This window comes from Cyrtonyx montezumae, unplaced genomic scaffold (genome assembly GCF_038088225.1).
Source record: "Cyrtonyx montezumae isolate F1298 unplaced genomic scaffold, pur_monq_1.0 scaffold_25, whole genome shotgun sequence".
NCBI classification, from domain to species: domain Eukaryota; kingdom Metazoa; phylum Chordata; class Aves; order Galliformes; family Odontophoridae; genus Cyrtonyx; species Cyrtonyx montezumae.
Genome location: NW_027071992.1, coordinates 9,450,583 through 9,464,710, shown reverse-complemented (window position 1 = coordinate 9,464,710; position 14,128 = coordinate 9,450,583). Strand labels below are relative to the sequence as shown.

Genomic DNA, 14,128 nt, shown 5'->3' with positions numbered 1-14,128 from the left:
CTGACGATATTGGTCTTGTGGGGCCATCAACAAAAGTTCAGATTACCTCAAAATCTTCAGTGTTCATTAATAGTGGCAAGTTTGTCAGAGAAAATAACTTTCAGAAAAGATGATTCCAACAGCATGCAGCCAATAAGGACATAGAATTGTTTATGTAAGAAAATTGAGTGTGGGCAGGCAGAAAGATGTCCCTAAGCATGAGCACAGCTTTCTATGGTGCTCAGCTCATATGGAATAATTTAATATTTAAGTGTTCATAAAAAGGTAAATACTTCAGTTAAGCATAAGCCAAAGCTTACTCCCTTTCCCTCTCTGAGTAATTTTTATCCAGATCTTTAGCAAGCTGGCAGAAAATGTACCCTTTCTGAATATGAATGAAAGATGTTATGAAGCAGAACCCACAATGCTGCAGAATGCAAAAACGTGCCAGTCAGCATCCTGGTGACCTACTTTTATTGAAGCAATTCCATTTGTGAAGATGTCACCTTTTTTTTTTTTTTACAAAGCTGCACAGTGAGGTGTCAGCAAACATGCTGCTTATCATTAAATATGTCATTCAATGACTGCAAATGCTTGTCTGTATGACTGACAGTGTTAGTCACCAAACTCCAACAGTAAAAGGCAGTATTACACTCCTAAAGGAGCAAATATTGTTATGTTTTTACAATAGAAATATGTGGGACTGTACAAGCTGCTCATCTACAGTAAAAGTGTCTTAAAAATTGTAGAAACAGGCTGCACAAGGAGGTGGTTGAGTCACTGTCACTGAAGATGTTCAAGTGTTCAAGAAACATTTAAATTTCATACTAAGGGACATGTTTTAGTGCAGAAATATTGTCGGCAGCTAGATGGTTGGACTAGATAATCTTGGAGGTCCTTTCAAACCCTGGTGATGCCTTGATTATGTGTTTCAGGTGGCCAATGAGACAGTTGGTTGGGACTTTTTATATTTGCTACAGACACATTTCAATAACTTTGTCCATGTACTTTGTATGAAAAAAGTCTACCTGATTCATCATCCTGATTCATGAAAAACACTTAATTTTTCAAGGTGTATGTCAAAAAAGCAGATCATCATTAACCTTCTTTATAAAGAAGGCATAGATATGTTTTCTCTTTGAACTCTCTTTTCACACACGCATAACTATTACAGAAATAAATCTGTATTTCCTGTATTTTACTTAGAAAAACCTCATCCTGACAACATCTAAGCTTCTGAAAATAAAACCTAAACTAAAAACAGGTTTGTTTCCAAATTTCTTATGGTGACTCCTTTGATAGTATATTATAAATTAATTAAAAAGGCCTCAAAACTGAAAATACTTTCATTTTCTGACAGTGTATCAGTATAGTTTTGATGGTGGTGAGGGTTACAAAGCCATCTTTTGTTTATTAGCAACCAAAACCCCTAACTAACCCTGAGTAAGCTGCAGGGCACTGTCTCACTACCCATGTATTTTGCACTTACGCCTGAAGCTAACTGTTTAGAAAAATAAAGTTTAGAAAGCACAATGAAAAATGAACAATACTTACAACCATACCGTTTAGGGACACCCAGCAATCTGGTGGGAAATCCTGGAGTAATGGTACTAAAAACTGAAGACAACCATCCCAATGGCAAAGCAGCAACATCATTCCAATTAGATTAAAGATTCTCACCACAGCGCTGGCGAGATCGTATGTCATGTGGAAAATCTGTAGAGAAAAATTACAGAAGATTTATGTGATGTAAATCAGAAATGCAAATTATTTACTTTTCATCAGGCAGATTAAAGACAGAGAAGCATCATTCTGAACTTCTAAGGTGGCAGATTTCATCCAGTAACACTCATTAATATGGGCACACCAATTTGGGCACGACTGTACTTGACACATCTGACTCTTGGCTGCATCACAGTTACACAAACTGGTAAAAAGTGTTTCATTCAATCAGAAGCCATCTACTGAAGTACTTTCATAAAGCCACAAATTTATTTTAATTGGAGAAATCTGCACAAAAAAAGTAAGCTTGGAAAAGGTAGTGAACCCATTGCTTGCCTGTTATACTGGGTACCTCAAGTATTCACAAAACTGTGAGAGGTAAAAATTCAATGACCTATTCAGAATAGAATCACATTTCCTGACTTTTAAAAAGCAACAAAATATGACAGAAGAAACAATATAGTAATCCTAAATATTTTTTACTTCTCTATTGCAAATATCAGTTCACCAAGCAAAATGATATAGGAGTATTTCACAGCTCCTAATTATTGGCAGTTTTCCTAAAATACTGAGAATCTGTAGTAACTAAGATTAGGTCAAACAAAAATCACTTGGATTTTTCCATTCCTATTGAAAACAATTTTATTTGCATAGTTTCTTCTAGCAAAACATAAACACTTTTAAGAATAAGAGCACCAAAGATGAAGGCCAGCTGTTATTCCCCAGTTATGTGAAGACATTACCAGAAAAAAATAGACTTTTGATGAGCACAAGATATTAGACATCATTATTGAACCAAGCAATAAAACAGAAGATCACACGGAACACTGACTGCTCCAGTTAGGCATCTTGTCAATTTCCTTAATGCATATGATTCTGTACTTTCAGCATCTCAGTCTGTCATCTAGTAGATGATACAGCAAAACACTGCCATGCTCCACAATCAGAGCCTGTGCAACCACAATACTGTTCACTGACATAGCAAAACACACATAACCAAAATGGAAATTCCAAAAGAATTCAAGTGAGAAAGAAGAAATTGTAATATCCCAGCTTTCACATAGCTAAACTGAAGGCAGTGGTTAAGTACCCCCACTGCAAATGAATACAAATGCAAACAGAGAGAGCACATTAAGGTGTCTCTCAGTATCATTTTCTGTTAGTGAGACTTTGTTCTTATTTGAAAATGATGACATATTTTCAAATTCCAAACTGTAAAACATATGTAACAGACACGTACCTCATGCATTAGGTTTATGTGCAAAAAATTGCTTCAAGTTAGGGCATTTTAAGAGAATAATATTCCAAATCTCAGTTTCACAGATATTTGAAACAAATTCTTAAATGTTATCCAAACACTATTTATTTCCTGTCAATACTGAGGAAATGACACTAATATTTAGGAGATAATGTAAACAGGAATAAAGAGAAAAGCGACACCATTAAAATTTGTGTTGTTTGGAAATGTATTTAAACTATAGCTACAGTTTCAGTTGCAAAAGATGAACTGGGAGAGTAGGTAGTATGTATGACTGAAAGAATTTTCTTTTAAACAATGGAAATAAATAGTAAGAGTACTATTGTTCTGGAGAGCTAACACTAAGTTTCATTCAGGTTAAACTACATGGTTGTTTTATTACACATTTTCTGAAAGCGCACATCTAAGTGTTGGTGATAATCAAAGGGAAGATCTGGTTCTGTGAAACTCTCCAAAGTCTATGAGACACCAGCACAGACCACAGGACTGCTGCATCCTTCTCTGACCTCTGTAACTACAGGCTGTCAAGATGGATGGCTGTTCATGCGTCCTGTGATTACAGCTGTGTAAGAATGACCTCTCTTTGCCTCTTCCACTTACATGGAGCCCATTGTTTGGCATCAATTCACGCTGTAGAGATAGCCTGAACTTGGTAGTTCCTAATGATAGAGGAAATAGTCCACGAATTTAAGGGTATTTTGCACTGGTACATTTTTATTTCAAATTCTTAAAGCTTCACATTATTTAATGGGATAATATGTACTGAAGAAAAAAAAATACATGAGTGGATGGATTTGTAAATGTATTTCAGGGATCTTGCCTTGCTTTTATAGGTGTAGTGCTTCCTGCCTGTAGTGCTTCCTGCCTATCCTGTGAAACTGAGTGATGACTCAGTAAATATTCTCAAAAGGCCCATTAGAACCCATTAGAAGATACAGAAAGAGATGGTACAAAAGAAGAACAAAATAAAACCAAATAGCTGGAGCACTGAGTTAAAACTAAAGGGTTCTGCTGAATAAACTAGGACTCCTGATGGGCTTGGGCTTTTCAAGGACTATGTTATCTTGCTACAGTTCTATGACTGTGTAACCTGTTTTTCCTAAATGTAAGAAGCATCTGCCACTCCATTACTAGTATGCATTTTCAGAAATGATCCCATACCAAAAGAACAATAATATATTGAAAATTGTATGTGAAACAAAACCAGTAAAGGAAATGATTGGAACCATCATCACCTGACTGTGATTCCATCACTTCTGAAAACTTCTGAAAACACCCAAGTGATAATCCTCTGCAGCTTAGCACAAAGGATCAGTAAGTAGTGTTAGAAATATATTAACATTCTGGATATTTCCTGGATGGTTTAACATGGTAACATAAGATCAGAATTTTCACCGTGGCACTGATTAATTGTGGTGTTTTACCACTCACTTCTGCTTACTTTAGTTCTTGTATACCCTACTCTAATAATTGTGATAACTCTGTGTTACAGAAGAAACCTTAATCCATGTTGAAATAACCTTTCAAACGTCTCTGCATATTCAAACCAATTTTCAGTGAACAAAAGCTGTTTTCTTTTTTATTTAACATTACTATGGAAATATTTGCTTGGTTGGAAAAAATAAAATAAAATACCCAAAGCCTCCACTGTAAGTAAGCAGTAACATTTGTTTGTGACACTGTACTGACATCTCTAGTTGAAGGAGTGGGAGCTATTTATTAAAACTAAAAGTCAAACTAACTTGTCGAAAGAAGTTCTGCAGTGCATGTTTAATATTTTATATTCTTTCAATGAGGAACTGGTTGCAATACAAGGAAACGAAGTAATCATTCATTTTTTCACTGCATTCTTCTTTTTTTAAATCAAAAAATACAGTTCCTATTTGTTGAACTAATCCTTACTAAGATTCCTAGGGTAAATGTAGTCTGTTAACAGCATAACTGGCATATGGAAAGCTAACACCATTCATCTGCCCATCAGCAGACTGTCCACTAGAGCAAAAAAGTGGAAAACTCAAATGGATTCAGCTCGGTTTCACAGTATGGGTGTGCTACACATTTAAATTATATTTTTTCTGTCTGAATGGATTACTTATTGAGATAAAACTCATAAAAACACAACTGAAATGCTTGCAAGCATCTAGAGTTAGGCTTCTAAACACATTACTCAGGTACCTAAATAATAGCAGCTTGGATATCATTAAAGACTCACCATCCACAAATCACATAAATGAGCACACATAAAACACATTTGAAAATCTGGCCACTTTATTTAGACTATGCTTAAATATTCAGCCTAAGCACCATCATGTGCAAATTTTTAATAACATATTTCCAGAAAAAAATGACTTCAGTGACATAAGAATAATTCAAGGAAGAAAAATTGAAAATTCCTTTGAGAACTAAGTTCTTCTATGTTACTATTTCACACAATATAAAATAATATATATCTTTTTTTATTCTACTGCACAATTTTCATTGTAGATTATACATTTTATTATTATAGTGTATTTCTTGTTGTAATGTTGAGGCTTTGAGGCTTATTTTATTTTATTTTATTTTATTTTATTTTATTTTATTTTATTTTATTTTTATTTTTTCTTATTATTATTTTTTGTTATATTTTTACTGCTAACAGCTTCTATATACTTCAGAATCGCGTTTAATAATAACCTGTGTTTTATTACCTCAGTTTTGGAAATGCATTATTTCTTCCTATATTATTGTTATTTCTTAAAATTTTCCCTAAAGAGCTGACATTGTGGCTGACAGTTGCAATTTTTCACATTTTGGCAAAATATCATTCATGGAGAATAAGAAACTGCTCCTCAAGAAGTAATAGGTCACATGTCCTACCTCAGTTTTTGTTGACACTTTATTAATGATTATCTTGATTTCCATGCATGAAGAGGAAAGCAGATTATTCTTTCCTTGCATTTATAATGCAGTGTATACTTTAAATTGGTCCTGCTGACTCTCATTTCCAAGCCTGAGACAGAAAAACTGTTCCAGCGTTACCAACCCACTCGCTTAACAGTATTTGAGGGCTGTCATATTAAGTTAATAATACATATCTAGCTCAAGTAAATGACTATCTGTTGAACTGCTTTCATGGAATGCACTAGGTTACCATTTCTGCCTTCTTATAACTGGAAGGGAATAGTTCTTCAGTTGTGTTGTTCAGACTGATTTTCATGTTTGGTTACATAAAATTTGATTTATGAAATTTACCAAGATTTAACTCTCCCAGGAGGGAAAGGTAAGTCTCAGAAAGTCCTGAAAAACTTATTAAAATCTCGTACCACAGTGTTGACTGTGATATGTCTTCTTTTGCACCTCCTAGAAGCACTAGAAGTGCTAAGAATCAAAAAGATACTTCGGGTTTTGTCTTCATGTTCTGCTTTGTGCCTTGGGCCATACAAAATAACACTCATATTAAGCAAGCTGTATGGAGCCTGGAATACTGAACAGCCACCTTCTGGATATTGAAATAGCTGCACACGTACAGCAATTGCTAATAGCAGACTGAGTGGCACTGAGCACAACAAAGTAAGTTCAGGACAGACTGCAAGGAAAAATAATGGTTATGAAAATTACAAGTTTTTTTGGTTCATTCTCTGGGTCACTCCAGAATTGTTGGGTTCATCCCTCAGGGCAGCACCTAGACAGAGATTAAGAACTGCAGGATTCAGATTTTCCTACCTGAGCTAAATCTTCACTTTTAAGACAGTATTTGTAACAAAAATCTTCAGGAAATAAAATATCATGAAAGGAAGAATTGAGCACAAAGGCTCTATTCAAACTTCTGTCTCTCCATCTGCTTTAAACAGTGAAAGCCAATCATGACTTCTAATCCACATTATATTCTTCAAATTGATTTCAAAAGACATTCTTCATAAATATCATTTGAGATACTGTGGTTTGGATCCAACATCAACCAAAGCTCATTTCTATGGAAGTTGCAGTTTTCTACACTCTGTGTGGAAAATATATCTGCAAAAGTAGATGTAAAGGCCCACTGATTGAAATGGTAGGCTGTGCCCTTAAGAATTACATATTACACTCAATTGACTCCTGATGCTTGTGCTTAATTTTATAATAAATAATTCATCATTGATAATTCAGTAGTGGGAAAATGTGTATAGCACTATTTAGTCTAGCTGTATTTTGTCACTTTAAGTTCATGACAAATGCAGCGATCTGCTTCTGCTTTATTTGGCCCTTGGGGGAAACATCAGTGATTTAATAAATGGTATAAAACATTTTAAATCAAACATATCCAGATTAAAAATAATAATAATAACAAAACAAAAAAACAAAAAACCCTGAGATGATTGGCCTATTTTATGTGACCTTTAAAAATTGTTATTTCTAGATGGACTCAATTTGACATTAGGTTTTATAATAGTGGTCCCATTTATTCCACTTCAAGGCACAAGCCTTGGAAAGGCCCCTTGCAACCAGGAAATAGCATTTATTACTCCATACAAACTCTGCAAAACACAATTTCTACTGTAAATCTGACAATACCATACTAATATATTACTTCTCATACTGAGGGTGTAACCTCACTGCCAAAACTTTTATTTTTACTACCCTATTGTGATTAATGTGTGTGACCTGCTTTGACATCGAAATAGAGAGGACGGTTCTCTTTAGTTTTGTAACGGAGAAAATAAGCCAAGACTGACAAATCTCAAGATCCTGAAACATTTTTTCTGTGCTTTTACACAGGTGAAAATTTCTTTCATAATTTATTTAGACAGAATTTTTCATTTTCATTATTTACTTTGACTTGTTAGACTAAGTCTTTGCCTTCATTATGTGAGGCAAAGCAATAGTGAACAAAACCAGAACAAATCATAAACAAAACAGACAAAAACTAAATATCATAATGATCACATTATAGCTGTGAGAAAGACACATGCAATACAAACATCTTGTCTACATGAATTATGATAAATTTAGCTGAAGCTATTCTTAAATTATAGTTCAGAACAAAGAATGAAAGTGTGGCAAAAAAAAAAAAAAACACTTGAAATGCTCATTAGCAGAGAGATGGCAAGTTTTGCCAGCTTGAAGTATAGCTCAGTTTCCATTTCAGCTTTATTTCAAGCATCAGCATCACCCGACCTTCAGCTGAAGCTTCTTGATGGGCAAATTATCTCAAGTGACAGCACTGCTGAACTCTGTGTGCAGAGGTGAGCTAGAAGGAATATTTCTTTTACTATTATCTTTAATAATTACTCATAACTTACGAAGAAGGCAGCTCTAAGATACAGCCAGTGTCTACATGGTCCAAAATATTATTTACTATTCATCTTCCTAGCTGAGAACTACAGTTTTTCATATTAATGTGCAGTTGTATTCCAGTGTCAACCAGAGAAGAGAAAAATAAGTTATTCACCATCACTCATCTACCCACAGACAGACTAGGGCAGGGACTCCCACAGCACTGAAAAGGACAACAGAACAAGTAACATGAATCTTAACAGCCATCACTGCCAAAAGCTTTTCAAATATAAGGGCAGAATACCTGGATCCACTTTTCAGAATTACTTTGAGCTTCTGAAACCTAACTTCTCCACTTTTAATGTACTTAAACAAGCTGCTTTCATTCTTCTAAAATGTTAAATAAAACAACAAATACCAGACATGAATTTTATAAAGAAGTTTACAACAAAGTATGTCAGAAATGCTAAGATAATGTAGGGAGATCCTCTGGAAGAACCAAGATCTTCACAAAAACTGCCATGCCCCATAAAACTGTTTTACACCAAGTATGTCTATTCAAGTCTCAAAAACCCTGGGCCTCCTTGATTTCCATTCTTAAAGTTTAACTTCAGAGGTAACCGCATTCTACCCTCAGCATAATAGGTCCTTTCCCTTGAGCTGTGTATTGCACACAGGTGTAATGCATTGGCAGGGCCTGACATCGAAACAGGGAGGACATAGTCTCAAATTCTTGGATCCAAAAATAAAACAGTGCACACTGTTTCCTGTGATCTCATTCTTCTGTCTGTTGTGACTGTGAGCAATCTCACTGGTACTGGAATACTAAAAACTTCCAAGGATATTTCCAGTTGTGAACTCAGGGACACAGGTACACAAGGTATCTACAGAATCACTTCTAGGTAACTGATAGATTCATAACTGAAGACAGAATTCTACTCTAACCCAAGAAAAGTGAATGAATACAAAGCTGAAAGACAACAGAAAGTACTTATAAATCCATACAGAGTAACAGCATATTCCAGCACAAAATGTTTTTACTGTTGAGACACCATCTTCTTCAGACTCAGCATTTTTCTAAACATCTCCTGCTTTTTTAAAATATTTTTATTTCCAAGATCTAGAAAAATAAGATGAAAACAGACACCTTCTAGAAGTAGGAGAAGCATCATCATCCTAAAATCCCCTCAAAGCCCTTTGATATGAAAAGGGATGGTTCATTAAGTTCCTAAATCCCCAGATCCTCTTCCATGATGCTTACCCCAAAAGTCACACTGATGCATTTCTGAGCTTCAAATTAATTCAGCTAATTATAATACACCAACATAATGATCTAATAGCAAACAACTGAAATAATGAGGAATATTTCTCTTTGGGAATTTGAGTTGGCATCTCACTGAAGCTATTGAGGTTAATCTTCCAAACATGGAATTAATGGGCAAGGTACTGAAAATATAAACTGTTATGTTAAATTTACTGTGGAATAAAAGTTCTGAAACCAAACTGATTTAATTTAAAAGCATAAAAAAGCTTTAATATAAAAAGAAGACAAAAAATGCTGTTTATGAGATACAGTTGTCACATTTCATGTTTATATACTTAGGATATTAAGACTTAACATATCCCCTGAATAATATATGTAAAGTTCAATATTGTATTAGAACCTAAATTGTGTTTTTATAGCAAATTAAAAGACCATGTTTATTTAAAAAAAAAAGTATTTTTGTTTGTCTAGGATTGTCAGTACAATAAAGGCAGAAGACTAGTGAATTCATAAAAACTGAAACACAGAAAATCCATATATTCCTTTGAAAATCTAGATAATCTTGTTACAAGGAAGCATGATAAAGCTATTCATACATTATATTCATATACATACACATAGAAGAATGAAAATAACATAATAAAATGGTATATACTTGAATAACTACTTACACTAATAATAATTTGACATCTAAGTCTAGTAGTACTGATATTGACAAATAACTTGCAAATTACATGGTTAATTGAACTACATTCTAAAAAATTGTTTACCCAATAAGTGCAAATGAAGCATGCAGTTAAAGCTTAATGTTGCTCAAAATCACAGAGGATCTCTCTTGCAATTTTAAAGGACAAATATATATATATATATATATAATTTTTTTAAGCAAAAAATAATAATTAAAAAAAATACAACAATAACATCAAACTGCTAAACAAAACAAAAAAAAAATCCTTGTGATTTCCTTCTATCCTGTGACCAGGTAGAACGAACATGCTAGAATCGTAGTCTTCATGATCACCTCAGAGTTTGTTAGAAGAAATTAAGAGCCCAGTTGCCTGCTAAAAACTTCAGGTTGTCAGAAATAAATTACCAGTTTAAAGAAATTACTTTGAAAAATTGCAGACAATAACCTCTTATGTAAGTTATCTTGTTTACCTGAATTAGTACATAAAACTACCTTAAGCAGAAATTTCAGATGCTAAATTATTCTGTTTGTAACTGTGTTCAGCATTTGCTAAATACATGACTATCATCATTTTGAAAAGAAAATCAATGCCTGCGTATCCAAAAACATAATTTGCACACAGGTCTCAGTGTTCAAAAATCTACAGATCTCAAGTTAGTCATTGTAAAACTGAAAGACTGAAAATAAAAGACCAGAAAAGGAATACTAATAAAATCAGAAAGGAGGAGTTACTGTAAGAAGAAAGAAGTGTTGTTTATATGGTTCTGTGTTCTCTGATTTTTGTCTAATTCCAATAACATATAAAATTATACCTGTTTCTGACGGGTAAAATTGTTCAATGCACAATCATCTCAGGCTTCGTGTTTTGCTGCTGTCAGTTACAAAGACAAAGTGTAGATTTCACAATATTTTTACATTATTCTTTGAGAAAATAAATTCATCAGCATAAATTAAGTGATTTTCTTTCAACATGATCATTTTACTGAAATAGCTGTTTTGACAGAAAACGTTAGTGTGCAAATGTGTAAAACTACTGCATCTCACTACTAACTGCAGTCTCTCCAAAAACATACAGTTTGTAAACTTTATTCACTTTCATACCATACACTTTGTAAACTTGTACCTCATTAAACACATCTAGCTTCAATCTGCCAGGTGAGTAACAGAACTGGTTGCACTGTAAGTGTCACGACGTCAGTCTGTGGATTTGAAACAATGACCAGATGCAAGCAATACCACTGGAACAATCAAGTACTAGCTGTGGCTAGTACTGATAGCTGTGGCTTTCTGCTGGTTTCCAGCAGATTTTGTAAAGATGTCTGATTCTTAAATTGCTCTTCAATTTAAGTTTTGCTTCAGAATGTCTGGCTCCATTTTGAGTGCATACTCCCCACTAGGCCATACTTGGCTACGACTGTGGTTCCCGACTGCAGCCTTGATGAACTCAGACATCTCAGCTGAATGCCTATTGAGCTTAGTGAGTATTTAAGGATCTGTTTTTTAGTACTGTGCAAGCAAACACTTTCTGCATGACTACTGCTAGTTGTGTGTGCCCTTATCGACCACTCATGGTTGTGGTGGACACCACAGCTCTTCTTTCATCCCAGGAATACTTCCATTCTCTCATGCATTTCCAGTAGCTAATGCTACTACCAGCCCTCCTTCTGAGTAGAATTCAGTCTTGGCATAGGAAAGACCTGTGCACTCATTCCCTGCAGTTTTGCATTATTTTACTGCCAGAGGTTGGTTTGTCAGTTGGTTTGCTCTCTTTTGCTACCAGTGCAAATGAATGTCAAAAATCTCAGCTGCATAACACACCACAGAGCTAATCCATGATGAGTTGGAGAAGAGGAGGTGATTGGAGAAGAGGAGATGATTGGAGAAGAGGAGGCTCAGAGGAGACCTTATTGCACTCTACCACTTCCTGAAGGGGGGTTGTGGTGAGGAGGGGGTAGGCCTCTTCTCCCTGATAAGTAATGACAGGACGAGAGGGAATGGCCACAAGTTGCGCCGGGGAAGATTTAGATTAGACGTGAGGAAACATTTTTTCTCTGAACGAGTGGTCAGGCAATGGAATGGCCTGCCTAGGGAGGTGGTTGAGGCACCATCCCTAGCGCTGTTCAAGAAGCGTTTAGATGAGGTGCTAAAGGACTTAATTTAGTAGTTGGGTAGAGATAGTGATAGGAGGATGGTTGGACTAGATGATCTTATAGGTCCTTTCCAACCTTATGAACTTATGAACTTATGAACTTATGAGTTCCGCAAAGGTCCTCCAAGGTTTGGCAGCCAGCTGCGAGCTTTCTTAGACTATCTCCTTTACAGCATGCTGCTGAAGGCTCAGTAATTTACCTTGCTGTCACATGGATGACCTCAATGTTTACCTTTTTATCATGTCTTCTCAATATGTCTTGTGATTTACAACAGTAAAAGTGAGCGAATGTTGTCTGTTCTCAACAGCACTTCACACAGCCTTTTACTTTTGTAAGATTATTACAACTCACACTGGCATTTTATTTTGTCTTCTATCTTCTCTTTGTGTTTCCATTTCTGTGAAGAAAAAAAACCACATCTCCTCACTTTGCAAGAAACCTGGACTCCCAGGAGCTATTCGCTCTGAGCACCTGAACATCTGAGGACATTCAATGCTGTACAGAGATCAAGGAAGCAACTTGGCCATGCAACAATGTGCAATACTCTTGTTTGACAACCTCAGAAAGGAAAATCATCCTTTGTCTCGTATTTTCTAAAAAGAGGCCACAATTGCCTGTTACCTTCTGAGTAGTTACAGTGTATGGTAGCTCCCACACAGCCTTTTTCCAGTTCCATGTTTCTGCCTTGTCCATCTGCTGCAGCTGACTCCCAGCACAGCTGCAATCAGACTGGCTATTGACAAAAGCATAACTCAAAGATGACACCAAAATGATGGGCAGTCACTGAAGATGATACATAACGAGGCATAACTTGGCACATAAGAAATTCAAGCAAACATACTCTTCCTCAATGAAATTCCCAATCATCACACATACTGATTTTTACATTCTTCCTTGAACAGAAAGAAAACTTTGGGAAGTTCCATTGTGATTTTTAATAGCTTTATTTTAGATTCCTTTTACATTGCTGTTAATATATGGTTATTTGTTGCTATTTCAGTGCTTTCCTCTATGTTATAGCTTGCAATCTACTGCTTTTACTGTCTGTCTATTTCTGTTTTGCCCATATTTTGTACGTTTCTAACCACCCTAGATTTCCCCTTCTGCTTGTCATATTTAGCATTAAGAATAAATAAAAGATGCTAAATCAGGATCATACAATCTTTCTAAGAAGAAAAATATATTCTTGCTTTCTCTATGTAGATTTATAGGCAGTCCCAAACTGGTGGTGAGATTGTGACTCACTTCCGTTTTTAAAGGCAGATTTATGCTACTAAACATCTAGAGGAAAAGGATTTAGTTTCAGAAAATAGACCAGAGCTTCCCTCAGCTTTCTGTGCTTTCTCTTATTCTTGTTCCCCGAGTATCACTGCAGAAACTTTTCAGTCCACCCACTCCAAATGTTCTAATTTTTCTATACCCTGTCCCTGTGCCATATTCTCTTTTCTATTGTTTATACGCTCAGAGAAAACATTTAATATTACATTCAGAAGCATTCAGAAAAGATTTTTCAGTTTAGAGAACACAACACTGTCCATGCTTTTTGTGAGTGACTTTATCCAATGGTTGACATTTCATATCAACTACTGCATCATGGAAATACTGTCAACTTTGGATAAATGCAATTGTGATTTACGTGACCTCATAAATCTTAAAATTAATTTCAAAATATGGTTTGGTTGTTCGTATCTGCATATCTACCAAACTTCCTCCAGAAATTAGTGGGAGGCTAAAGCTAGCAACGAGAAAAAGGAAATAGTATGTACGAGATGTTTACAAAGTCATGCAGCTCCAGCAACTGGGATTCTGGGATAAAGGCAGTATTGCAAGGTCTA

General features: G+C 35.3%; 1 protein-coding gene across 1 annotated transcript in view; it reads right to left on the bottom strand.

Annotated features, from left to right (window-relative positions):
• The window catches only part of HCN1 (hyperpolarization activated cyclic nucleotide gated potassium channel 1), a 191,903-nt gene that overhangs the window by 91,292 nt on the left and 86,483 nt on the right, over positions 1-14,128 (bottom strand). Inside the window, exon 3 of the mRNA XM_065739901.1 lies at positions 1,534-1,695. Coding sequence (XP_065595973.1) covers positions 1,534-1,695 — 162 coding nt within the window. The remainder of the gene's footprint in view (positions 1-1,533; positions 1,696-14,128) is intronic.